This window comes from Xyrauchen texanus, chromosome 21, assembly GCF_025860055.1.
Source record: "Xyrauchen texanus isolate HMW12.3.18 chromosome 21, RBS_HiC_50CHRs, whole genome shotgun sequence".
In the NCBI taxonomy this organism is placed as follows: Eukaryota; Metazoa; Chordata; class Actinopteri; order Cypriniformes; family Catostomidae; genus Xyrauchen; species Xyrauchen texanus.
The window spans coordinates 37,577,235-37,603,405 of NC_068296.1; the positions used below are offsets into that span (position 1 = coordinate 37,577,235).

The window sequence follows — 26,171 nt, forward strand, 5'->3', positions numbered from 1 at the left end:
TAATTAAAATAAGAAATGTATTTGAGAAGCAAAATTGTGTAAGATACTAAGACTTGTTTTCAGAGAATATACAGTGCTTAGTAAAAACATAAATCTAACAAAATGAGTGAGGTTTATGCTTAAAACAAGAAACAAAAATGTGCCACATGTGCAATTATTTAGTTGAAGACTGTTCAGATATTTGATCTGGAAAGCAAAAGATTATAATCTAAGTTGGTTGGCTGGTCTTGGCTGATCTTAAGATGATCACCCAGCCTGAGCTGGGAGACCAGCTAATCCCAGCCAACCAGTTTAGGCTGGTTTTGTCATCAGTATGGAAGCACATGTGGACATTCTGTAAGATGTATCTGCTGCACGACTAAAAGGCTTTGTCTGACCTTGTGCTGCATTGCCTCTTTCTGGCTGACGAGTTGAGAGCGCAGGATTAGCACCTCCTCCTTGCGCACATCCAGCTCCTCATTGGAGGAGTTCAGCTGGTCCAGCAGAACCGTATAAGCAGGAGAACCAGGAGCGGCAGAACCGGCTTCAGCGCTTCCTCTAAGAGACTGACGCATCTCATTCAAATGATGTTTCAGCTTCTTATTCTCAGACTCCAACTCCTGACGCTGAACAGACATGAGAAATAAAACACAATCATCACTAAAAAACATTCAAAACATAGTTTTAATATATGATCTAATCCTCCAGTCCTGAATAATAGACTTTAATGTTCTATACTTTTAACCTCGATGGCGGCAGTAACAATACAGTGAATAATTCCAGGGTGTACACATCTTAAAGACCCCCTATTTTAACTGAACATTTTGTTATTATAGAATGCTACTGTTATGAAATGTGAACAAATTTTTAAAATGTGAAATTTTTTATACATTTTCAGGTTTATATTTCATGTCCAGTATACTGGAAGTAGCATTACCGCTGTGTCCATATAACATGCAACTGCATGTCAACATAATTACAATAGCACTAACAATAACAAAGTGTTAGCTGCTCTATGAAAATACTGGCATATTAAAATGCATTTTCATTAATGTGATTCATTGTATTATGCAACTCAGAATTTAATTCATTTAAACCAACTGATCTCAGTTCAGAAGTCTCTGTGCTGTCATTAAATTGTAAAACTTTCGATGTATGGAGTCATGTTACAAAACAACATGGCGCTGATCACAGCAGAGTTTGTCTTTGGGAGAAACACCAACAAAATTGCATCTAGTAAGAAACCTAATTAAGTTTTTACATTAAAATCAGTTTGAGAGAAAACATTAACATCTCTAGATTCATGCAATATGCCATTTTTTATTTTAGTGATTTATTGCAAAATGCCACACTGGTAAACACAATGTACACTAATGTGTACTTTAGTGCATTATTTCCTTAGAAACCCTATATTAACTGTTGCATTATCACATTGAGAATCAATGAGTTCATCCAAAAGCTGAAAAATGTTGCTTTCAGAGGCTTTATATTGAGTTAGGATGAAAATAAGTTGCATTTCAAACTGTTCAGACCAGTGTGGACAGACAGCACACTGGAGGCTAAGTCATTCACTAAATAGGGAGCAAGGGAGCGTCCAATATCTTTCTATGCAGCTAAGTGCATTCACTCCTAAAATCCGGTCAAAAGTTGTTTCAGGATTCAGACAATGTTTCGATCACTCAACATGTTCGACAGACATGGGACAATGATAATCAGTACATAGATTCACAATTTATAATGTATACTTTATATGAACATGGTTGGCTGTGATTGGATGATACTGGACATTAATTTGAATCAGAATTAATTATGATAATTTCTGATGTAATGTCTGTAACATCTCTAAAACATGAATAACCAACACTACTTTCTTTTCACTTTCTACAGCTTGCTATTATTTAAAATTTCACAACTTAGTCCTGTTGTCAACATACGTGGACATCACTTTTGAGGAAAACTATTTGCTCTAGAATTATTATTTATTTTAGCATGTTAATTAGGTGCAACTAGTTACAAATAAAAAAGGGAAATGGAAAATGCCCCTAACACACACACCCACACATACTCGCATACACCCACACACCCACACCCACACACACACACACACCCACCCACACATACTCGCATACACCCACAAACCCACACACACACACACACACCCACCCACACACCCATACACAAAATATAATTAATTTATTTCTGTTTTTACCTTTTTAATATGCAGCAATTAACATTTTCATAACTAAGGAGGATATAATTAACAACATCATATATCTTACTAATATGCAACGATGCACTGTACATTTCACTTTAAGCTGAGTGTGTGTATGTGTGTGTTTACCTTCAGAGATTCATACTCCAGCTCAGCACTGCGAGCTTTCTTATGTTCCTCATCATCCTGATCGACAGAAAACAATAAATTAACAACAACAGTGACATAATGTGTATGTGAATATTTGTATGTGTGTGTGTTTGTGTGTACTCTGGCTCTAGCCCGCTGAAACTGCTCCTCTCTGCGGTCCAGTTCGTTCTGCATTGATTGTTTCTCCTGCTCGAGTTCGGACACTCTCTTCTGCAGCTTTAGGAAGAGCGACATGTCCATTGACTTGGAAACATCCTGGAAAGTGACAAAAAAAGCACATCCCATAGTTAAACACACAATTGATTTAATTTATATTATATTTTCATTTCATTCCTATGACCTACAGTCTACAGTAATAACAGAATTGGCCTAAAAATGTAATTACAATTCTATAATATCAAACAAAATAAAGTTTTAATGGTAAATTTCTGAGTAATGTGCATAATTTAAATGATTTTCTTTGTTCTCCTCTCACCTCCCCCATGCGGGACCCTTCCTCGGACTCTGCATATTCGGAGGTGTAGGTCCATTCTGATTCGTTGCTGCTGTGTGTGGAGTCTGTGCGTCTGTGACCAGGTTTGGAAACATTCTAGAATTAAAAAAAGCACATATCAAAGGCTTTTTATCTACATTAGTGAGACTGCAAGGGTGTGTGTGTGTATGTGTGTGTGTGTGTGTGTGTGTGTGTGTGTGTGTGTGTTAGGGATGAGTCAGGATGGTTGACTAGTTGTCCAACATCCAGCTAGCCAGTGAGTTACACTGTTTTTAAATGCATGAACGGCTTCTAAGAAACATCTGATTGGTGTCATATTTTATTATTACTTTTATTTTTATCTAGGGCTGTCAATAAATTAAATATATAAATTTGCTCAGAAAGGCCCCACAATAAAAATAATTATGAATACTATATATAATAATGTAATTCAGATCAATAAAAGCGTTAGTAGCCAATCATTTGTTTGTTTTATTTCTATATAATTGACTATATGCCCATCACTGACCTACAGTCCACAACAATCCATTTGAAAGTATGCTCAGGGGGCATTATTAACTGCATGGATTTCTTTAATATGTTATTTGTTTTATATACAGTGACAAGAAAAACCCTTGGAATTACCTGCATTTATGTCTAAATTTGTCATAAAATCTGGTTTTGAAGTTACAATAATGAACAAACACAATATTTTAACTAATAACACACAAGTTATTGTATTGTTCTTGTAAATAATGAAAACATCATTCAAAAATGCACAATGAAGGTTGGAAAATGTATGTGAACCCCTAGGGTAATGACGACAATGAAACAAATTAAGAGTCAGAAGTTGGCAAAACTGTCATCCAGTTAATAAAATGAGATTGGAGGTGTGGGTTACGGTTACTTTGCCAATGAAAAAGCATTCAAACATTTTGAGTTTGCTATTCATAAGAAGCATCTGCTGATGAGAACCATGCCTCGCAAAAAAAGAGATCTCAGAAGAACTACAATCAAGAATTGTTGCTTTGTATAAAGCTGAAAAGGGTTACAGTTATATTAAAGAGCTTTAATATTCATCTGTCCACAGTTAGACACATTGTCTAAGAATGGAGATGATTTAGTACTGTGGCTACTCTCCCTAGAAGTGGCCGCCCATCCATGATGACTCAAAGGGCACACTCAATGAAGTAAAAAAGAACCCTACAATGACAGCTAAAGACTAAAGAAGGAATCATTGGAACTGGTTAACATCTCGGTTCACGAGTCTACTATATGGAAAATATTAAACAGGCATGATGTCCAAAGCAGGAGACCATGAAGGAAGCCGCTGCTTTCCAGCAAAAACATAGCTGTATGCCTGAAGTTTGCCAAAGACCAACTTGACTTCGGGGCCTGGACCACTTGTCATCATCAAGGGAAAAATGAATTCACAAGTTCATTAAGATTTCCTACAGGATAATGTCAGAGTGGCAGTGTGCCAGCTGAAGCTCAGTAGAAGTTTGGTGATGCAGCAGGACAATGACCCAAAACATCAAAGTAACTCCACTACAGAATGACTTCAAAAAGAGTAAATCCACCTTTTGGAGTAGACCAGATAGAACCCAGACATTAACTCAATGGAGATGCTGTGGAATGACCAGAAGAGAGTCGTTCACACCAGACATCCTAAAACTATGGCTGAGCTGAAGCAGTTCTGTTAAGACGAATTATCTAAAAATCCTTTTGAACATTGTGCAGGTGAATCCGCATCTACCGGAAATGCTTGGTTGAAGTTGTTGCTGCCAAAGGAGGATTGACCAGTTATTATATCCAAGGGTTCACTTACTTTTACCACAGCACTGTGAATGTATAATGGGATGTGTTCGATGAAGGCTTGAAAGATTATAATTGTTTGTGTGTTGTTAGCTTAAGCACATTGTGTTTGTCTATACTTGTGACTTTGATGAAGATGAGATCACATGAGAGTTAATCAAACTGAATGTGATTAATTATGTAAAACGTGTAATAAATCTAACGTGTGATAAATCAAAGGCCATATTTATTACTAATCAAACCAGGCTTCTGAAAGAAAGACTACTGTAAACGAGCATTCGTTCAGACAACCCACCAACTAGTCAGTTAAGATAATATGTGGTTCTGCACGTCCATTATGCGTGTGTGTGTGTGTGTGTGTGTGTGTGTGTGTGTGTGTGTGTTGAAGGGTGAGGGTCAAAATCCCTTGGCTCTTCAGATATATCAATACATATATATATATCCTTTTATATCAATATCTATCTGTATTCTGTTGCTTAACTTCTTTAATAAAGTGATGAATTAACTATATGCATGATCACATAATCAATTCTATTTTCTTATGCATAATTGAAATATACTTTGAATCATATGTGTGATTGAATGTTAGTGAGTCTCTTTTAGGAACATTCCAGAGTCTCTCTGTCCTGCACGTCGGCTGAAGGTCTTTTGGGGGATAAGCTTATTTGTGACGCTCTCCAGCCTCTCAGGGGAGGGGGTCAGGGGGAATGCGTTAAACATGTGTTCCAGATGTATTCTGTGTTTGATTGTTACCTTTCCATGACTAATTATATGGTTTAAAGTCCTATGTAATAATACCTGAATAGTAGAAGTGTGATTTTCTCTTATTATTTCTTTAGGGAAGAAACGTATGTTATTTCAACCCTCTCCTCTGCCCGAGGAGTGAATATTTTATCTCTCTGTTTTGGTTTAAATGGCCTGATAATGTGTGCTCTAGCTGTCTTGTGCCCAGAGAAGGACTGTCGTTCATCAGTGTTTTGTGTGTGCGTTTGACCTTCTACCTAGGTTTTGAACCAAGGGTGCACACCAGGCTGACTCGAAGACGCCCCGCGACCATCTGCGAGGTCACTTCAGACGTAAATCTCGGGCGCGGACGACAAGTGTGCTGATTAATGTTGATAGGCCATTTAACTATCTATATGTTGTGACTTTATGTTCTTTTAGCCAATCAGGAGTAAAATAATGGAATGTACGTCCTTACAAATGGTATAATTGATGTAAGATTTTGTGTAAGGTACGAGTTAGCTTTCGATCTCCTCGTGAGACTTTGCCGCTGGCTCTACCAATTTCACTGCAGACTATACTTCAGTAAATTTTTGATTCTTTAATTGAATTTCTCGACTCCTGGTTTTCTTTCTCCATATCTGGTCCGGATAGTAACTGTTATACCCCTAACAGCTTGGTGGAGGATTCGGCGGGCAATCACTCCGTGGTGACATCTCTGGCAAATCAGCAAACAAGGTAGGAAGATTTTATTAATTGTTAGGGCTGTCTGACTGGAAGAGATTTTGAAGGGGAGCGGGAGAGCTTCACTCCGACGAGGCGAGTGAAGAGTAATTTAATTATACTATTGAGAGTATAAGAAGTCGCTGAGAGAGCTGTTAAGGGTTAAAACAGCAAACAGCGCAAGTGAAACGTGCTCTGTTGGGTGCCCAGGTGGGCATTGGTGTAGCACCACCCCGGCAGAGTGCGTCCCTGGACGGGAGGTCCAGTGGCACCGTAAACCTGCTCAATCTCTTCCACCTCAGATAGGGGTACCCGAGCTTAGTGAATCAGGCAGTTAGGGATTCAGATATTAGTTATAAAATAAAATAAAATACAATAGGGATTGTTTTGCCAGGGATGCATCAGGAGCGGTCCCAAGTAAATAAATAAATTGTGACCCGAATTGGTATGGATCAGTATATGTGACCAGGATGTTTGTGAAGAATACTTTGTGGTGAAATTGGTAGAAATCCAGTATTGTTGCTGCTATAGTTAATTTATCTGCATAAAATATTTGCTGCTAAAATCTTTTCGGTAGTGATTTTCAACTGTGACCAAGAAAAATGTCTGATAAAGGGAATTTTCTGAGTAGTTCTGACCAAAACGAGCAGGGCACACGCTGTAAACAGCTCTGCTCTGACGAGCTCAAATCAAAGAAATGTGCACAGCTCATTAAGAAAATGGTCAGTCAGGGGTTTGATTCTGATTGGAACGTCATGCAGCAGATTGATTGGCTGCAGAACAAAAAAGACGCTGATAGGGCCAAATATCTATCCGTGTTTGCCTATTCATGGATTTGTAAACTGGGTGGTATACCTTTAAGCCATGAAAAGGCAATTCCAAATATGATGGACGGATGGTCTAGTTTGATTGCCCAGCATGATAGAGTGGCAAAAATTTTTGGGCAGGAAGTTGGCTGTGATCTGTGTAGTTTGAGTAAGGGTTTCGAGGCTGTTTGTGAAAAAGCAGAAAATACTGTGAAAAATGAGACTGTGAAATGTGATAAGATTTTCTGGGAAAAAGTGTGTGTGTGTGCTCTCAGCTTGCCTGACAGAAAAACAAATGCAGTTCTATTTTGATAGCAGGGAACAATGAGACACTTTATCAGTGATCAAGGCCGAAGAGCGTTCAGTCTCAGTCACCATTCACTTTCATTGAAAAAAAAAAAAACCACAATGAAGATGAATGTGGTCTGAGGTGATCAGTCTCTAGCAATCTTCTTAACATTTCATTTTGTATTCCAGCTAGCCGATGATGAGTGTGAAGGATGCCTTATTTTGATTGACACGGACGCGACTGTATCAATTACAGATCTCGATCTTGAGATCACTTCTGAAACTTTGTACATAGAAGGTCTAAATGGCACAAATGTATATCATAAATCTGTTCCTATCCCTCTAACCATTTCTAACTCTGAAAAAGTCTATTGGACTGAATTTTGGGTAGGGGGAAAATACTGTAGGGACTCTAATCGGTGTTGACATTCTGAAAGAACTCGAAGCTGATGTTTTGCTTTCTCAAGATAAGCTAGTGCTTGGCTGCAATGAAACAATTCGCTTATCTCAGAGTGGCCCCCACCATGAGCAGAGATGTGCAGTGGCTGAACCTTCTATTCTAACTGAAACTCGCCCTGAGTGGAAGTTTATAATTTCCAAATTTCCTGATGTATGGGCAAAAGATAAATATGATTGTGGTTTAGCACAGATTCAGCCACTGAGCATCCCAGGTCCTTTGCATGAAGCCAAAAGACAATATCCTTTGAAAAATGAAGCTCGACAGGGGGATGACACTGTTGTAGATGAATTATGCAAACGGGGGATTGTGATTCCTTGTGCCTCTCCCACTAACTCTCCCATGTGGCCAGTCAAAAAGCCAGATGGGAGCTGGCGTTTGACCATTGATTACAGTTCTCTGAATTCAGTGTCTGAGAAAATGCACCCTCTGGTGGCCAACCCCGCAACTATCCTACATGAGATAGGATCTGAACATTGTTTTTTTACTGCTTTAGACATTTCTAACGGTTTTTGGACTTGTCCCCTAGCCAAGGAGGACCAAGGCAGATTAGCTTTCACCAGCAGGGGTCGCCAATGGACATGGAGTCATTTGCCACAAGGTTTCTGCAACTCACCCACACTGTTTCATCAGGTACTAGCATCCTTCATCAATCCGGTAAGAAAACAACTTGAATATGACAGATCTGTTGTCCTACAATATTTGGATGACATTTTAATTGCTAGTCCAACCAAGTTCAAACATTTGACTGCTGTACAGACTGTTTTGAATGCCCTCCAAAACGGGGGATTCAAAGTGAACTTGAAGAAAGCACAGCTAGCACTGCCTGAAGTAACTTATTTGGGGCAAATTGTGGGTGTGCACGGCAGACGCATCATTCCTGAACGAGTTAAAGCTATCATTGAACTTCCAAAACCAAACACGGTCACTGGTCTAAGGCAAGTAATGGGTCTTTTGAATTATTGCCGCCAGTATGTTTCTGAATACACTGAACTTTCTAAACCACTCACAGAGGCGCTGAAAGGAGGAAAACCTGGATCGGAGCTGATTGACTGGACTGAGGAGATGGAGGAGGCGTTTGTGAGTATCAAAGAAACTCTTGCTTCCTCCCCAGCATTACGTCATGCCGATGCCAGCAGGCCGTTCCATCTATGGACATGGGTGGGAACTCGATCCTATTCAGCGGCCCTGGGTCAAAGGGTTCCAGGAAGAAACTCCTATGGGATGGTAGGATATTATTCTGCCCCTATTCCTGTTTCAATGGCAGGACAGCATCCGTGCCTGTTGATATGCGACTGTGCAGAGTGGGCAGTAAAGTTTACAGAGGACATTGTGACTCATCAGAAGGTGATACTGCACACTAGACACCAGATTCTGAAACTGTTAACAAACACTCGTTTAGGCTCTATCTCTAATCAAAGACGAGCTAAATGGGAGGCCACTCTCTTGAGTAAAAATGTGGATATAAATATTGACATTGAAACTGCTATCAACCCTGCCTCCTTGCTTCCAGAAGAAGGAACTGCACACAACTGTGCCCAACTGATCGAGACGGACAGCCAGAGCCCTCTTCAATCTGAACCACTTTCTGATGCCATGAAGTTGTTCGTGGATGGTTCCAGCTTTCACGAACAGGGAAAACGCTTCACTGGCTGGGCTGTTGTAAATGAACATGGTGAAACTGTTGACTGTGGTTCTCTTTCAGGAGGAGGGGCTCAAGTGGCTGAGCTGGTCGCATTGACACGAGCATTGCAGTATGGCCAGGGGAAACAAGTCAATGTTTACACTGACAGCCGTTATGCATATGGTGCTGTTCATGACTTCGGCCCTGTGTGGAGACACAGAGGATTTCTAACCACTGCCGGTCTGCCGATCTCTCATCAACAGCAGGTAAAAGAACTTATGAATGCCTGTGATCTTCCTGCAACAGGAGCAGTTATCAAAGTCACTGGACATGCAACGGACAATTCTCCTGAGGCCACAGGAAACCGAGCTGCTGACACAGCTGCCAGAGAGGCTGCAACACGGACTGAGTCTTGCGTGAGTGTTATGGCTCTTGCTCCTCAGGAGAGTGAGACCCCCAGAGACATTTTTAAACTCTATGATGAGGATGACCCTGAAGAGATAGAACAATGGACAAAATTAGGAGCTCAGAAAAATGCAGAAGGACTGTGGAACTTTAATGAGCGTTTTGTTTGTCCTGTTTCTGCTAGAACTGAACTAATGTCTTTGTATCATGGTTTGGAACATGCAGGTCCTGAAAAACTACATGCAATGATTTCCAAAACCTGGTGGTGGCCCTGACTGAGAGCTTCTTGCAATGATTTTTGTAAGAGATGTCTAGTATGCCTTAAGGTTAATTCTTCTTCTAAGCTGAAAATTCCCTTAGGACATGCCCCTCGACCTCAAGGGCCGTGGACACACCTCCAAATTGATTTCATAGGTCCACTGCCCCCTAGTGGAGGTTTTACATACATTCTAATGATTGTTGATCTGTTTTCCAGCTGGGTTGATGCATTTCCACTGAGAAACTGCACCGCAGATGCAACCGCCAAGATTATGTTGAATTAAGTTTTCCCAAGATGGGGTTTGCCCTTACAAATTGATTCAGATCAGGGTACACATTTTACTGGGAAGGTGATGAAAAATGTCATGAAATTGATGAGGGTGAGGCAACGCTTTCACATTCCATTTAGGCCCCAATCTAGCGGATCTATTGAACGCACTAATCGTACGCTTAAAACTTCATTGAGAAAGAGATTGTTGGAGTGGGGGAAAGGGTGGCATGCGGCTGTCCCAGCGATTTTGTTAAGCATGAGAGCCAGCCCTAACAAGACTACACAGCTCAGCCCTTTTGAGGTAATGACAGGTCGCTACATGCGGCTGCCCTGGGATGCCCCCTTGCAACATGAGGGACCATCCGGGCCTTTGAAAGACACTTTACAAAATTATCTGAAAGCTTTGGAGGACAGTCTGCGAGACACACGGGTAAGTGTTAGCACACGACAAGCAGATCGAGATAATGTTGAGCAAAAAGACATGCCTGCTTTGCCTGAAATAGGTGACAATGTGATGTTACAGCGGGAGATAGTTTCCCCCTTAGGTCCGAAATTTGATGGGCCTTATCAGGTGGTATTGACCACTAACACCTCTGTTCTACTGGACAGGGGGGTTTTGGGTACCGTATGGAGACATTGGTCACAGGTGAAACCACTTGAAAAGTGTAACAACTTAGTACCTCGGGATCATTAAATGTCTGTCGTGTATGGTAAAATTCTAGAATTCTAGAACCAATGTTTTATCATTACAGATGGCTGAATCCGACGACATACTGAAGCTGCTAATTCTTCAAGAAGAAGTGCGTAGTGAGAGACGACTGAAAGTGAAACGAGCTTTCATCCGATTGGTACTTCCGCTCTCGTTGGTATTTTTAATTCTGATCGCTTTATCCTTTTCGATGTGGATTCAAATTTCAATTTGGACAGGGAGATTCCATGCGTTTTCAACTCATTGGGATTGCGAGGAGATCGATAACCGTCCATCATGGGTACAATACCCATGTCTAAATTCAACTGAGGGTCTAAATTTAATTCCGACCATGTACCAAAAGGTAAATGATCGTTGTTATCGTCTGGACGGAAATGAGACAGTGACCTATTGGCTTGGTCACTCCCCAAATTATCCCGATACTACCCTCATTATGCAAAAAGGTCAGTGGATGAGGAGTGGAGGCGTTGACCTGTTTGAAGGAGATTTCAGTTCAATGAGCTGGATCCCTGACCACATAGCTCGTGAAAACATGAGTGCATGATTACCTTGAAGATAAATATTATAATCCTACATCGATGGCTTATAATGTGACAGCATGGATGCATTTGCAAGTGTTTAAACTGAATATTGAAATGATGTACACTCGAGCAAAGACTAGTCTGGCACCTTTAAAGTATGAGGAGCTGTTGTGGGACAATTATAAATCATTTCAGGTGAGGATGTGGCCTCAGTTGTCCGATGTAGCTATTGGAGATGAGTGGTTTGACAGGGCAAAACAATTTAGACAATTTCTGAGTCCAATTCCTTCAGTACAGGAAATCGGATATCTAGAGTCTAAGACTCCATCAAAGGACTGCTAAACACAGGTTGACACACCCCATGGGTCCTGCATGGCGTCCAGTTGATAAGAGTAAGAAAGCTAATGAAGCAGAGCTGTCTCTTTGTGTTGCAGAGTTGAAGCAGGAGACTGAATACTTTCCTCGGTTGAACGCACAAACAGCTCGGCAGAAATTTATCACTGCATTTCTGGAACAGATCAAAACTAATGATCCATTTGCAGGTTATTAGTATTTGAATTCTGTATGGCTTAAATCTAAGGGCACTCCATGGTATACTGATTCGGAACCTCCGTCTGCTATAGCAGTAGCATTGGTTTTGGCTTTTTCGGTAGGAGCAATATTTACTGACATGACGGAAATAGTGGAGGAATATGTGGAGGTAGCTTGGGAGGACTTTGTGGCTGCGTCAGAGGATTTGGTCATGGGAGCTGTTAAATATGTGTTTAATGCTTTTGGAGCTCTTTTGGGAGTGGGTGTCCTCTGTCTGTGTGTGTGGATGTGTGTTCGTTTCTGTTTTTCTTATGTATGCAGGTCTGCTTGCAGTAACTTGAACCCTTCCGAGGAGGAGAACCGACTGAGAAAACTGACGACACGCTTGGAAGAGAAACTTAAGAAGGATAACATCCATGCCCTGTTGTGAGTGGAAGGTGGGAGAGCCTTCGCGTGGGGACTGGGAATTTTTAGTATCCAGCATGTCCGCAATGAGGCGAAGAGACAAGTGTGACCCGTCAGGGAAGCATGCGTTACCACTCCACCTTCCATAGTGACCTCACTTGGTAGACCAGACGTGGCGGTATTGGACCCCACACTGGTCTAAAACGGGGGACTGAAGGGTGAGGGTCAAAATCCCTTGGCTCTTCAGATATATCAATACATATATATATATATATATATATATATATATATATATATATATATATATATATATATATATATATATCCTTTTATATCAATATCTATCTGTATTCTGTTGCTTAACTTCTTTAATAAAGTGATGAATTAACTATATGCATGATCACATAATCAATTCTATTTTCTTATGCATAACTGAAATATACTTTGAATCATATGTGTGATTGAATGTTAGTGAGTCTCTTTTAGGAACATTCCAGAGTCTCTCTGTCCTGCACGTCGGCTGAAGGTCTTTTGGGGGATAAGCTTATTTGTGACGCTCTCCAGCCTCTCAGGGGAGGGGGTCAGGGGGAATGCGTTAAACGTGTTCCAGATGTATTCTGTGTTTGATTGTTACCTTTCCATGACTAAGTATATGGTTTAAAGTCCTATGTAATAATACCTGAATAGTAGAAGTGTGATTTTCTCTTATTATTTCTTTAGGGAAGAAATGTATGTTATTTCAACCCTCTCCTCTGCCCGAGGAGTGAATATTTTATCTCTCTGTTTTGGTTTAAATGGCCTGATAATGTGTGCTCTAGCTGTCTTGTGTCCAGAGAAGGACTGTCGTTCGTCAGTGTTTTGTGTGTGCGTTTGACCTTCTACCTAGGTTTTGAACCAGGGGTGCACACCAGGCCGACTCGAAGAAGCCCCGTGACCATCTGCGAGGTCACTTCAGACGTAAATCTCGGGCGTGGACGACAAGTGCGCTGATTAATGTTGATAGGCCATTTAACTATCTATATGTTGTGACTTTATGTTCTTTTAGCCAATCAGGAGTAAAATAATGGAATGTACGTCCTTGCAAATGGTATAATTGATGTAAGATTTTGTGTAAGGTACGAGTTAGCTTTCGATCTCCTCGTGAGACTTTGCCGCTGGCTCTACCAATTTCACTGCAAACTATTCTTCAGTAAATTTTGATTCTTTAATTGAATTTCTCGACTCCTGGTTTTCTTTCTCCATATCTGGTCCGGGTCAAACTGTTATACCCCTAACAGTGTGTGTGTGTGTGTGTGTGTGTGTGTGTGTGTGTGTGTGTGTGTGTGTGTGTGTGTGTGTGAGATGCTATAAAGTGAACTGATGAATGTGTACTCACCATGGCAAGCGTGATCTCCTCTTTCAAATCGTCGTATTTCTCCTCCAGTCGTAGGTGTTCGGTGAGGAGGTTCTGGTAGCGAGAACGTTCCTCGTTTAAATCGTTTTCTAACTGCTGGGTTTCCTCTTTTAGAGCTCTCTGCATTTTGTCTACAAACACACCATGTTAAATACCATTCACTCACATTCCCATAGCACAACATTTCATTACACAATCATCTGACAGCAGATTGATAATATTGACATTGTAACAGGACAGGAAGAGTATCACTTTAGTAATGAAAGGTTGGATTTATATGTTTCTGTTTCTGCTGTACCTGTCCACTGCTGGCTCTGTTCCTGGATCAGTCGGTTCAGGTCATCTTTCTCGTTCTTCAGCAAGTGGTTTTGGTCCTTCAGTTCTGAGATCATCTGTCACAAACATTACACAAACACAGTTAGTCCACTGGCTGACATTTACAGGCTTTAAAGGTGTAGTGCACCATTAGCGTCACCAAACTGCAAAAATAATGATTGTTTTCAAACAGGTTTCCTGAACACTCTCCCCATCTGCTATTGACTGAAGTCCCACCACAAACTCTGGGTCACTGTTGCTGTGCTGGGATGATCGGTACGCTCAAACAAAAAGAGCAATGTTTTGATAGTAGCACAAAGTCACGGTATTAATACTTTTCAGTGAAGACAAACTATGAATGGCTTACTTTAGTATATAAACTATATAAGAATACTTACATGAATTATTCTGCATCAAAATGTTTATTATTTTAGCTGTGAAGTTATCTAAATAGTGCTTTTAGCTGCGGGATTTTTATTCTAGGTTAATTAACTTCTGGTAATGTTACAAACTACTTTCAAGAAGTGTCAATTTTAACTTATTCCCAGTCCATAAATGTCCATTATAAGTGCACTACTGTAATGCACTAAAATATTGCTTTCACAGCCAAAAATATTAGATAACTCAAAACATATTTAGTACTGTATTCTAGGTGCTATGTGAGTCTTTCTAGTCTCTACCACCCTAAACTAAACTAAAACTACTTCTAATATTAGTGCTGGGTTCTAGTCTCTCTCTCTCTCTCTCTCTCTCTCTCTCTCTCTCACCTGTGTGAATGAACAGGTTTCTTCTTCTCCCAGGTTTAAAGCAAAGTGTAGGCCTCTCTAAACCCTGAGTCTGCACGCACGCACACACACACACACACACACACACACGCACGCACGCACGCACTCACGCACATAGTATATCTGTGCCTTATATTGATCTACACTCCAATACAGCTGTTTAAATGCAGGCGAGGGGGTAACACTCACAAAACAGGATAAACTCTAACTGGAGTATATATCCAACTTCAGGGAAACAGATCAAACACACACTTTGCTGCATATATAAATGATTCATTCATGAACATAATGAATCAAATGAATCAGTGATTATTTTTTTTTATCAGTTTATTGAAATGAGCCATCCAAACGAACTGTCTTCTAGGAACGCTTTTGAGCGATGACTCAAAAATGAATCAGTGAATTGTTTTTATTAATCAGTTCACTGAAATGACCTGTCCTATGATGATTCAAATGCAATGGTCAATACGCTTTTTTGAATCAGTTAATTGAAATAAGCCATTCAGATGAACTGCCTACTGGGATCACTATTGAGTGATGACTCAAATTAATCAGTGAATACTTTTTTGAATCAGTTCATTGAAATGAGCTGTCCAGTGATGAATCAAATGCAATGGTCAACCAGTTTTTTGAATCAGTTCACTGAAATGAGCAATCCAAATAAACTGCTTTCTGGGAACACTATTGAGTGATGATTCAAATGAATCAGTTCATTGAAATGAGCCATCCATTGATAAATATAATTTTTTTTTTTTTTTTTTTAACTCTTTATTTATTCAAATTCAAATAATAACAAACATAACAGTACAAAAACAGAACAGCAGGGTGTTATGTTACAAAGATTCCCTTTTCACACTTGGGTCTTATAGAATATCCATTTCTTCCATCTCTGTTCAAAAAGAGCTGATTTCAGCCTAATAAAGTGAGTGATTTTTTCCATTGTAAAGATTTCTTCCATTATCTCATTCCATTGTGACAATGTTAAAGTGAAACTCTTCAGCCAGTTCCTTGTAATAGTTTTTTTGCTGGCCATCAACAAAACTTTGTAGAGATACATATCCACTGTTTGTATATCTGAATAGGAAAGTAAACCAAGGTACATAGATTGGAAGTCAGTTGGAAACGATTGGCCCAGGACAACCCTTATTTCAGTCACTATAATTTCCCAGAAGGGTCTGACTTTGGGACAAGACCAAAATACATGAGAATGATTGGCATTCGTACTGCCACAGAGTCTCCAGCAATGCTGGGGGGACTTGAGTTGCTTACTTTTGATATGAGGTGTAATGAAATATCTAATTATGTTTTTCCAGCCAAATTCTCTCCACTGTCTTGAGCTGGTGGAAATGTGTTGAAATAGACAAATAAAATGCCAATCATCCTCTGACACCTTGATTTGTAGTTCAGATTCCCACTTTTGTTTTATATACAGTGAATTAGTACCGTTACAATTTTGCAGGCATTTATACAGTCTAGAAACAATTTTTGAGGGTAATTTTTGGTATGCTCCCGACACCAATTCTACCAGTTCACAGCCCTCCTGTGATAGGTGAGACCTTATCTCTAAATCATAAAAGTGCCGTAATTGGATGTACCTAAACAAGTCAGAGTTGTTCAGGCCAAATTCCCTCTTTACTTCCTCAAATGATTTAAACACCGAACCTTTGGTTAACATACACACTGCAGTGATTCCCTTTCCAATCCACTTTCTAAATGTGCTGTCCAATTGACCACTTCTAAAATCAGGAGAGAAAGAAGGCCAAATCAAGGATTTACAATCACCTTCGAAATTGTATTTTTTCACCGTGTCCCACCAGAGCTTAATGGTTGTTTCGACTATGGGACTCCCCTCTTTCAACTGTATACTAGTTTTCTCACCCAGTCTTGATTGAGGTAGAGACGTTGGGATATAGTTAACTTCAATTTGTTTCCATTTGGAATAATACTTAGGTGAGCACCAATAGATAATATACCTCAATTGGGCAGCCGTAAAATATTCTTTGAGATTTGGAAGGAGAACCCCCTTTCAATTTCTCCAACTGAAGCGTTTTAAATCTAATCCTTGGTCTTGCCCCTTCCATACAAATCTACTCATTTGCTTATCCCAATTAGCAAACTGAGAATCGGGTATTACAACTGGTAGAGATATAAATAAGTATAACAATCGGGGTAACAGATTCATCTTAATCACCTCAATCCTGGAATTAATATCTAAAACTAGGTTTGTCCATTTAGTCAGGTCACTTTGTATTACCTCATTTATTTTACTATAATTAGCCTCAGTATAATGAACTGAGATCTCAGCGTCAAAAAAATACCTAAATATTTAATTTGTTCTGAGTCCCATTTGAGTTTGTGTTTTCCCCTAATTTGATCAGATGGACTGTAATTAATACAGAGGACTTGAGTCTTAGTAATATTTAATTTGTAGCCTGATTTCCCTCCAAAGTCTTTTAAGATGTTTAAAAGTTTGGGGAATGTTTGATCAGGATTTTGAAGATATACTATTACGTCATCTGCAAAGAGACTTATTCTTTGTTCTTCATTGGACACCATTACTCCTTTGAGCTCTGATGTTTTTCGCAAGCATTGGGCCAGAGGCTCAATAAACAGGGCAAAGAGGGAGGGGCTTAAACAGCAGCCCTGCCTGCTTCCTCTGAAGAGCTCAAAGTTATCAGTCACCGTTTAATTTGATTCTTGCCAACGGCTTATGATATAAGGCTTGTATACACTTAATGTTAGAATCATTGAATCCCAGTCTTTTCAAAACTGCAAATAGATAGTTCCAACTGACTCTATCAAAGGCCTTTTCAGCATCAAGGCTTACTACGGCTATTGGGATATTTTGTTTTTTAACTTCATTAATTATACGTAAGGAACGTCGTATGTTGTCTTGGGCTTGGCGCCCCTTAATAAATCCCGTCTGATCCTCGTCTATTAGATCAGGAAGGAAAGACTCTAATCTTTTAGCTATAATGGAGGTAAAAATTTTATAATCGACATTTAGGATGGAAATTGGGCGATATGATTCACAGTTATCACTGTTCTTCCCCTCTTTTAATATGACTGAGATAATAGCCTCCCTCCATGAAGGGGGGCACTTTGCGTATTTTAAAGTGTAGTTAAATGAGTCCAACAGTAAAGGTGCCAAATTGTCTCGAAATACCTTATACCATTCATTGGGAAAGCCATCACTCCCTGGGCTTTTATTGCTTTTTAATCTACTTATTGCCTTATCAAGTTCTACTTTAGTAATAGGTCTAGATAGCATCTCGTTCTGGGTAGATCCTATGGAGGGGAGATCTAAATTTGTCAAAAAGTCTTCAATTTCGTTATCGTCTACTTGAATCGATTGGTCATACAAGGATTTATAATAGGATTGAAAGGTATCTTTAATTTTCCCTGGGTCAAAATATAACTCTCCAGTTGAGTGATCTCTAATTTTGTTAATTGAATTTCTCAATTGTTGCGATCTAAGTCTTACCAGAATTTTTGTCGCCTTCGGGCCTGCTTCATAAAAAGTTTGTTTTGTAAATCTCATTTTCTTTTCAATCTCTTCTTTTGCTAGATCTGACAGTTGATTTCTTAAGTCTTTTATACTTTCAGCCAGCGATACACTTTTATCTGAATGCTGTTTTATTTCTTGTTCTCTCAATTGTTCTTCTAATTTGGCCTGAGTTAGTCTTTTCATTTTATGCATATGTGCCGTTCTTGATATCAATTTGCCTCGCATAACAGCTTTTACAGTATCCCATAAAATTATTGATTCTATTTGATCATCCTTGTTATCAGAGATGCAGTCTTGAATTTCTTTTCTCGTTTCTTGCACCACCTTATCATTATTGATAATGCTGACATTCATCCTCCATGTAGTTTTTCTAATTAGATTACTTAAATGAATGGTCAAATGGACAGCATTGTGGTCTGAAATATCTGCTATTCCTACGCTACAGTCTCTGACACAGTGTCGATCAATAGTATTCATCAGGAAAAAATCAATCCGAGAGTGGACCTTATGAGCTGCTGAATAGTGAGTATAGTCTCTTTCTAGTGGGTGGAAAGCTCTCCACACATCGAACAGGTCCGCCTCCTTTATTAGTTTTTTAAGATCTTTTGATTTATTACTAATATATCTTTTTTTGCTGGTTGAATCCTTAGCGTGGTTTAAAACAGAGTTCCAGTCACCTCCACAAATCAAAACTCCCTCACTGTTGGAAGTAATCTTGTCAAATAGTAGTTGAAAAAACTTCCGATCACCTTCTGGAGGTGCGTATACATTTACTAGAAAAACAATTGAGTTGTCAATTCTGCCTTTAACAATCACGAATCTACCGTCCTTATCACAGTCTTCCTCCATCAAATCAAAGTTAACAGAATTAGAAACAAGGGTGATCACTCCTCTCCTTCTACTATTTTTATAAGCACTAGAGAAAGAATTTCTGTATCTAAACTTTTTAAATTTATCATGCTCTTCTTTTGGCAAGTGAGTTTCTTGGAGGAAGACTACCTGTGCTTTACAACTTTTTAATTTAGTTAGTAACCTACTTCTCTTAATTGGATTGCCAAGACCATTTACATTTATTGAAACAATTTTAAGTTCACCCAAGCCACTCATGTTTGATGAACATAGAGAAAAAAGACCCCGCAAACAAACATAAACTAAGAACAATAACTTCAAAAACAATACGAACTGAACGATACCTGTGACTTCCATTCAGTGGGAAAATTGTCTGTCCCACCACGACCCCGTTGGAGGGTCTAGGGATGGTTCTCCAAAAAAAAGAGGTCCCTATGCAAAGGTTGAGAGGCGTAGAAATCACCTCCACCCTTAAAGTCCAACGATATAACACCATCTACATGTGCCGCTCTACCTAGACAATGAATGAGCGAAGACTGAGAGATTGATTTGTGATTATGAAAATGTCCATATCCTAGAAATCAGATTCCGCTTCTTTGAAACTCCTTCAGCCTCAATTTTGCCCTTTGCGCTGTGGTTGATACATGGTCCTTGGATGATTGGCCCTCCCGCTGCCATACGTTTAACTTTTGGAGCCAGATTTCCGCATCCTCTTCCGTCACAGCCGGCAACTCCACATCGATACCTCGCCTCCTTAGCTCTAGCCCCGCTTCGCGTGCGGAGCCGTATACTTTAGCACCGTCCTCCCAGTGAATACGCATATTAGTGAATACGGCGTTTGAAAGCGAATGCCTTTCTCCTTCAGCACCTTTTTGATCTTCTGGTACTCCTTTCTCCTTTGGACAATTTCTGAGGCGTAGTCGTGGTCAAAATAGATATTCCTGCCGCTTAGTTGAAAAACTCCCTTTTTCCACGCTTCCTTTAGTATCCTCTCTTTAATAGTGAATTCCTGGAAATTGACTATGATAGGTCTTGGTGCGGCACCGGGCCGCCTGGAAAGGGCTCGGTGGGCTCGCTGTATTTTAAGGTCCAATTCAGCTGGTAATGCCAGCTGTCGCTGGAGAAAATCTGCAACAAAATTCACCATTGACGCCGGCTTTTCTCCTTCGTCAACTCCAAATATCCTGATGTTATTTCTGCGGGATCTTGACTCCAGATCGGTCAATTTGTCTTGAAGATCCTTTTGTCGCTTCATTCCCTCCGCCAGCGCTACGGCCAAATCTAAAGCAACGTCCTCAACATGCCCCACCCTGGACTCCGCTTCTTCCACTCGGTGAGTCAGACCTCTCAAGTCCTCCGCCATCGTGTCAAGTTTGCCGTTTAGTTCCTGCTGTAAAGAAGTAATATCCTGTCTCACTCTGGTGTTGTCCTGTTTCAGTTCGGTTCTGAGAGATTCGATAGCTTGTAGCAAGACGTTCGCTGTAACACCATCTGCAGCAGGGTTAGCAATAACTTGCTGCTCTGAGTGGCTAGCCTTGGACGACGAAGCGTTTTTATCCCGAGTTTTCGACATTTTCGTTGAATTACCGTCTTCTTCCTTTCTCGATCCACCTATTGCGTGTTTAATCACCAAAAAGGATGTACCAGTCTCGAGTATATGGTGGAAAAGATTATCTGAATTGGAGAGCGATCAACAAGCACGTCTGGTCTCTACGCCATTACACCGGAAGCCCCGATAAATATAAATTTAAATACAATCGTCAAATCAGTTTTTGAATCAGTTCATTGAACTGAGCAATCCAAATAAACTGCATTCTGGGAACACTATTGAGTGATGACTCAAATGAATCAGTGAATCATTTTTTTTAACCATTTCATTGAAATGAGCTGCTTTTTATTGGTATTAAATAATTTAATAAAAAAAAATTTATCCCACACACAACCAAAGCTTGCTTTATAAAAGAATGTGTCGTGGCCACAAGGGGTGCTTCTGCGCACGTTTCTGAATCATAAAATGACAAATGGGACACCCTACGGTCTTGTGGATTTCATAAACACACTTGAGTGAAGGCTATGACACTGGAAGTCCACATCATGTGCGCCATTTGGGATAGGGCCTTGTGCCAGCATGCAAATGTCTGCGCCCAGAAACACACTTTTACACAAACAATCGGCCAGTACCTGCTCCATCTCGTCCTGGTATGTTCGCGCCCAGTCCTCGATGGCTTTCTTCTCTTTCTGTGTGTTCTGCAGATCTTTGCGCAGTCGCTCCAGCTCCTCCAGGAGAGAGGTGACTCGGTTTGCGTTGTTTTTGGCATCCTCCTCCGCTCCTCGCAGACGCGTCACCTCCACACGCAGACGCTCAGACTCCGCAGCATGAGTGATCTCCAGACTGCTTAAACGCTCGTTGAGAGAACGGTTCTCTTTGTTCTAACGCCAGAACAAAATGGAAGGTCAAAGATTATGTGCTGGATTTATGCAGTGTCTACAGTTTTTCAACCTACAAATGGTTAACTTATACGGTTCTCTCTCTATATTTAGCTTGAATAGGAAAACATATTTTAAAAACATTGACAAATGATTCATTTTAGCTTCAAGAAACCCTCTTAAATGCAATTTTAGGAAACTTAGGGTCAACTAAAAGACGTAATAAGTCATAGCATCTTTTTGATGAGCAGAATGGTACCTGCTCGTCTACCCTCCTCTGCAGTTGCATGATCTTGTTCTCCATGCCGATGTTGAGCTTCTTGAAGTGTTCGACCGATCGCGCCTCGATCTTGAGCTTCTTGAGCTCGTGCTTGGCTCGCATGCGCCGGATGCAACACTGCAGGTACACGATGGCTTTGAGTGACCTCTTGTACCACTGCCGAGCCAGCCAGCCGCGAACCATCTTCTGAATGAGGATGGCCTTGTGCTCGCGCAACAGCTGCAAAAAAACACAACAAATGATGAACAAAAGGAAAACAACATAACATGCTTAAATACACAGGTCAGGAAGGAAAGAAAGAAAATAATGAAAAGTAATAGAAATGAGTCCAGTGTAAGCTTAAATCTTTTGTCTCTCTCACACCTTCTGCCTTTTTAACTTGCAGATATTACACATCCTGCTTCCCAAATCCACTGCTGATCAAGATAGCACTGACCGCAGGACAACAGAAGAGAGAGAGAAAGAGAGAGAGAGAGAGAGAGAGAGTGCAGCAGTAATAACATGACTGCAGCTGCTGTGGTCTCTCAATGGGACAGTCCCTAAACATGACCACAGGCAAACACACTGGGTCAGAGAGGTGAGCTCATCACAACACTATTACAACATCCTCTCTACAAACCTTTAACAGAAAACATATCTAGACGAAATGCCTGCAAGGTAGTCAGATGCTCTGAAATGTTGTATGCTTGCATTTACATCTGGTAGCCCTATATATACAGTATATACAGTACATGTAAAGTGTGTGTATGCCCTCCTTTGCTTCAATGACAACACGAGCTGACATGTTCTACACAAGTTTGTCACAAAACCTGATGATCCATGTTATCCCATAAGTTTATTTGATAAGTGTCAATGAAAAAATGCTGAATTTTAAAAAACAATTCAACATCATAAAGTTTCTTTGTTTACCATTTTTTTAAATCTCAAATGTTCTGTTTATTTTGTACATTTAAATGAGATTTTTTTAACATAATTAAAATATTTAATCGAATTACTGGTAATCACAATTAATCGCATATATGAATATGTGCTGAGAAACGCCCACATATAACAAAAACGATATATATGATTAAATAATTATAAATAGTTATATTGATGTAATTATAAATACAATATATATGATACAAATATTGTAATAATTAATAGAATTAAAATGCATTACATTATTGTAGTAGACTAGTTAAGCATTATAAGACTATTCAAATGGTGGATTTAAAAGTCAATATATTATGTATTTCCATATTGTTGAACATACATACGGAGCCCCATAGAGGACAGGGTGGGATTTGTTTCCCTTTGCAGTTTGAACCATGATATTCACCAGGGTGATAATACAGGAAAAATAAAACTATGTTTATAAAAATAAGAATTCTGTGGTTATTATGGTTTTACTATAGTAATACTGTAAATCAGGGGTACTCAATTAAAGGTCCAAGAGGTCTGGTCTCTACATTCCCTTCATAGCAAGTTCTGGATAATACGTAGCTTACATGGTGTAAGTATTCATATGGCTATGAAATTATATAATACATATTTTTGAATAGTTTTATAACTTGCCACATTGGCAGCAATAGTACTTTGTAAAGAAATAGAAAATAAATATTAAACAGTCATAATAGTCTCTTCAAAACTGGGCAGGGATGAGGACATTAGGGGCTGGAGACTGAGTCTGAGGGATCTTCTACCAAAGGATAGAAATATTCCATCAAGACCTAATCAGTCAAGGGTGCATGGATAAGATCAACAGTTTGTTTTGCAGCTGAATGATAACAGTCCTGTTTCAGAATATACAGTATGTGTATGGGACATAAGAGACCTTTTGACGGATAAAAAATACTGTATGTGGGTTCAGGGGTGTCCCATAAAAATACTGTATGTGGGTTCAGGGGTGTCCCATAAAAATACTGTATGTGGGTTCAGGGGTGTCCCATAACAAATACTGTATGTGGGTTCAGGGGTGTCCCATAACAAATACTGTATTTGGGTTCAGGGTTGTCCCATAAAAATACTGTATGTGGGTTCAGGGGTGTCCCATAACAAATACTGTATGTGGGTTCAGGGGTGTCCCATAACAAATACTGTATGTGGGTTCAGGGGTGTCCCATAAAAATACTGTATGTGGGTTCAGGGGTGTCCCATAACAAATACTGTATGTGGGTTCAGGGGTGTCCCATAACAAATACTGTATTTGGGTTCAGGGTTGTCCCATAAAAATACTGTATTTGGGTTCAGGGGTGTCCCATAACAAATACTGTATTTGGGTTCAGGGGTGTTCCATAACAAATACTGTATGTGGGTTCAGGGGTGTCCCATAACAAATACTGCATGTGGGTTCAGAGGTGTTCCATAACAAATACTGTATTTGGGTTCAGGGGTGTCCCATAACAAATACTGTATGTGGGTTCAGGGGTGTTCCATAAAAATACTGTATGTGGGTTCAGGGGTGTCTCATAAAAATACTGTATGTGGGTTCAGAGGTGTTCCATAACAAATACTGTATTTGGGTTCAAGGGTGTCCCTAACAAATACTGTATTTGGGTTCAGGGGTGTTCCATAACAAATACTGTATGTGGGTTCAGGGGTGTCCCATAACAAATACTGTATGTGGGTTCAGAGGTGTTCCATAACAAATACTGTATTTGGGTTCAGGGGTGTCCCATAACAAATACTGTATGTGGGTTCAGGGGTGTTCCATAAAAATACTGTATGTGGGTTCAGGGGTGTCCCATAAAAATACTGTATGTGGGTTCAGGGGTGTTCCATAACAAATACTGTATGTGGGTTCAGGGGTGTCCCATAACAAATACTGTATGTGGGTTCAGAGGTGTTCCATAACAAATACTGTATTTGGGTTCAGGGGTGTCCCATAACAAATACTGTATGTGGGTTCAGGGGTGTTCCATAACAAATACTGTATTTGGGTTCAGGGGTGTCCCATAACAAATACTGTATGTGGGTTCAGGGGTGTTCCATAAAAATACTGTATGTGGGTTCAGGGGTGTCCCATAAAAATACTGTATGTGGGTTCAGGGGTGTTCCATAACAAATACTGTATGTGGGTTCAGGGGTGTCCCATAACAAATACTGTATGTGGGTTCAGAGGTGTTCCATAACAAATACTGTATGTGGGTTCAGGGGTGTTCCATAACAAATACTGTATGTGGGTTCAAGGGTGTCCCATAACAAATACTGTATGTGGGTTCAGGGGTGTTCCATAACAAATACTGTATGTGGGTTCAGGGGTGTTCCATAACTAATACTGTATGTGGGTTCAGGGGTGTTCCATAACAAATACTGTATATGGGTTCAGGGGTGTCCCCTGAGAGAAAATTAATAAAAATGTAATAGTCTGAATTGACCATTTTTACTAACGAAACAAACAATTTACATAACAACAGTGAAGCATAAAAATCCATGCCATGATGACATCTCTGATTCCTTTTCACAAGATTAGAACAAAAATCTGTTAATTATAAAAAAGGCTCCTAACATGTTGATTTATGAAGCTAAATTTAGATAATAAAGCACGTTCAGTGCAGGAATAATCACGTCGCGCTAGACGTGCTTTATTCCCACATTAGAGAGAAATATTCAGCAAGGTTCCATTTGTTAACATTAGATTAAAACAATTCTTTTACAGCATTTATTCATTTAGTTAATGTCAAGTTCAACATATAGTAATCATTTTTTTTAAATCAAAAGTTGCACATGTTAAAATCAGTAAATGCACTATGAACTAACATTAACAAAGATTAATAAATGATGTAACAAATATATTGTTCATTGTTAGTTCATGATTCCTAGTGCATTAAATAATGTTGGAATGAATGGAACCATATTGTAAGAGTTACCGAATATTGCTTATTACAGTCCGGGGACGCAATGATTAATTGCATAATTTTTTTTAAAAGCGTTATTATTTTTTTAGAATGAACTGCACTGAATAACATGTTAAATGGACAGGCCTAAAATATTGTATTATTTGACTTATTTTGTACCATTTCTAAGCTGCAAATCCTTTGGTAATACACATTTTTAATAAAGCACACTAAATTGACAATTAAAAATGACAATTGAGTACTGAGTGAGTAACTTTCATTAAAGAAGTTTAAAACTTCTCCAACTGCTGGGAGGAGTCTGATTCAATGCTCCAGGGATGACATTTGCAATGCTTGCACTGGTCATGTGTCTCATGCCTGAAATAATTCACTAGTTTCTACTGTGTTAAATATAAACCATCCTGCCAGCATCATATGTTACCCTGA

General features: G+C 39.6%; 1 protein-coding gene across 1 annotated transcript in view; it reads right to left on the reverse strand.

Moving 5' to 3' along the window:
• Window positions 1-26,171, reverse strand: part of LOC127661204 (unconventional myosin-Va-like) — a 146,808-nt gene that overhangs the window by 24,172 nt on the left and 96,465 nt on the right. The window contains exons 21-28 of the mRNA XM_052151811.1: window positions 21,886-22,125; window positions 21,381-21,629; window positions 14,041-14,134; window positions 13,725-13,873; window positions 2,817-2,930; window positions 2,462-2,596; window positions 2,321-2,377; window positions 378-605 (exon numbers count right to left, since the gene is read on the reverse strand). Coding sequence (XP_052007771.1) covers window positions 378-605; window positions 2,321-2,377; window positions 2,462-2,596; window positions 2,817-2,930; window positions 13,725-13,873; window positions 14,041-14,134; window positions 21,381-21,629; window positions 21,886-22,125 — 1,266 coding nt within the window. The remainder of the gene's footprint in view (window positions 1-377; window positions 606-2,320; window positions 2,378-2,461; window positions 2,597-2,816; window positions 2,931-13,724; window positions 13,874-14,040; window positions 14,135-21,380; window positions 21,630-21,885; window positions 22,126-26,171) is intronic.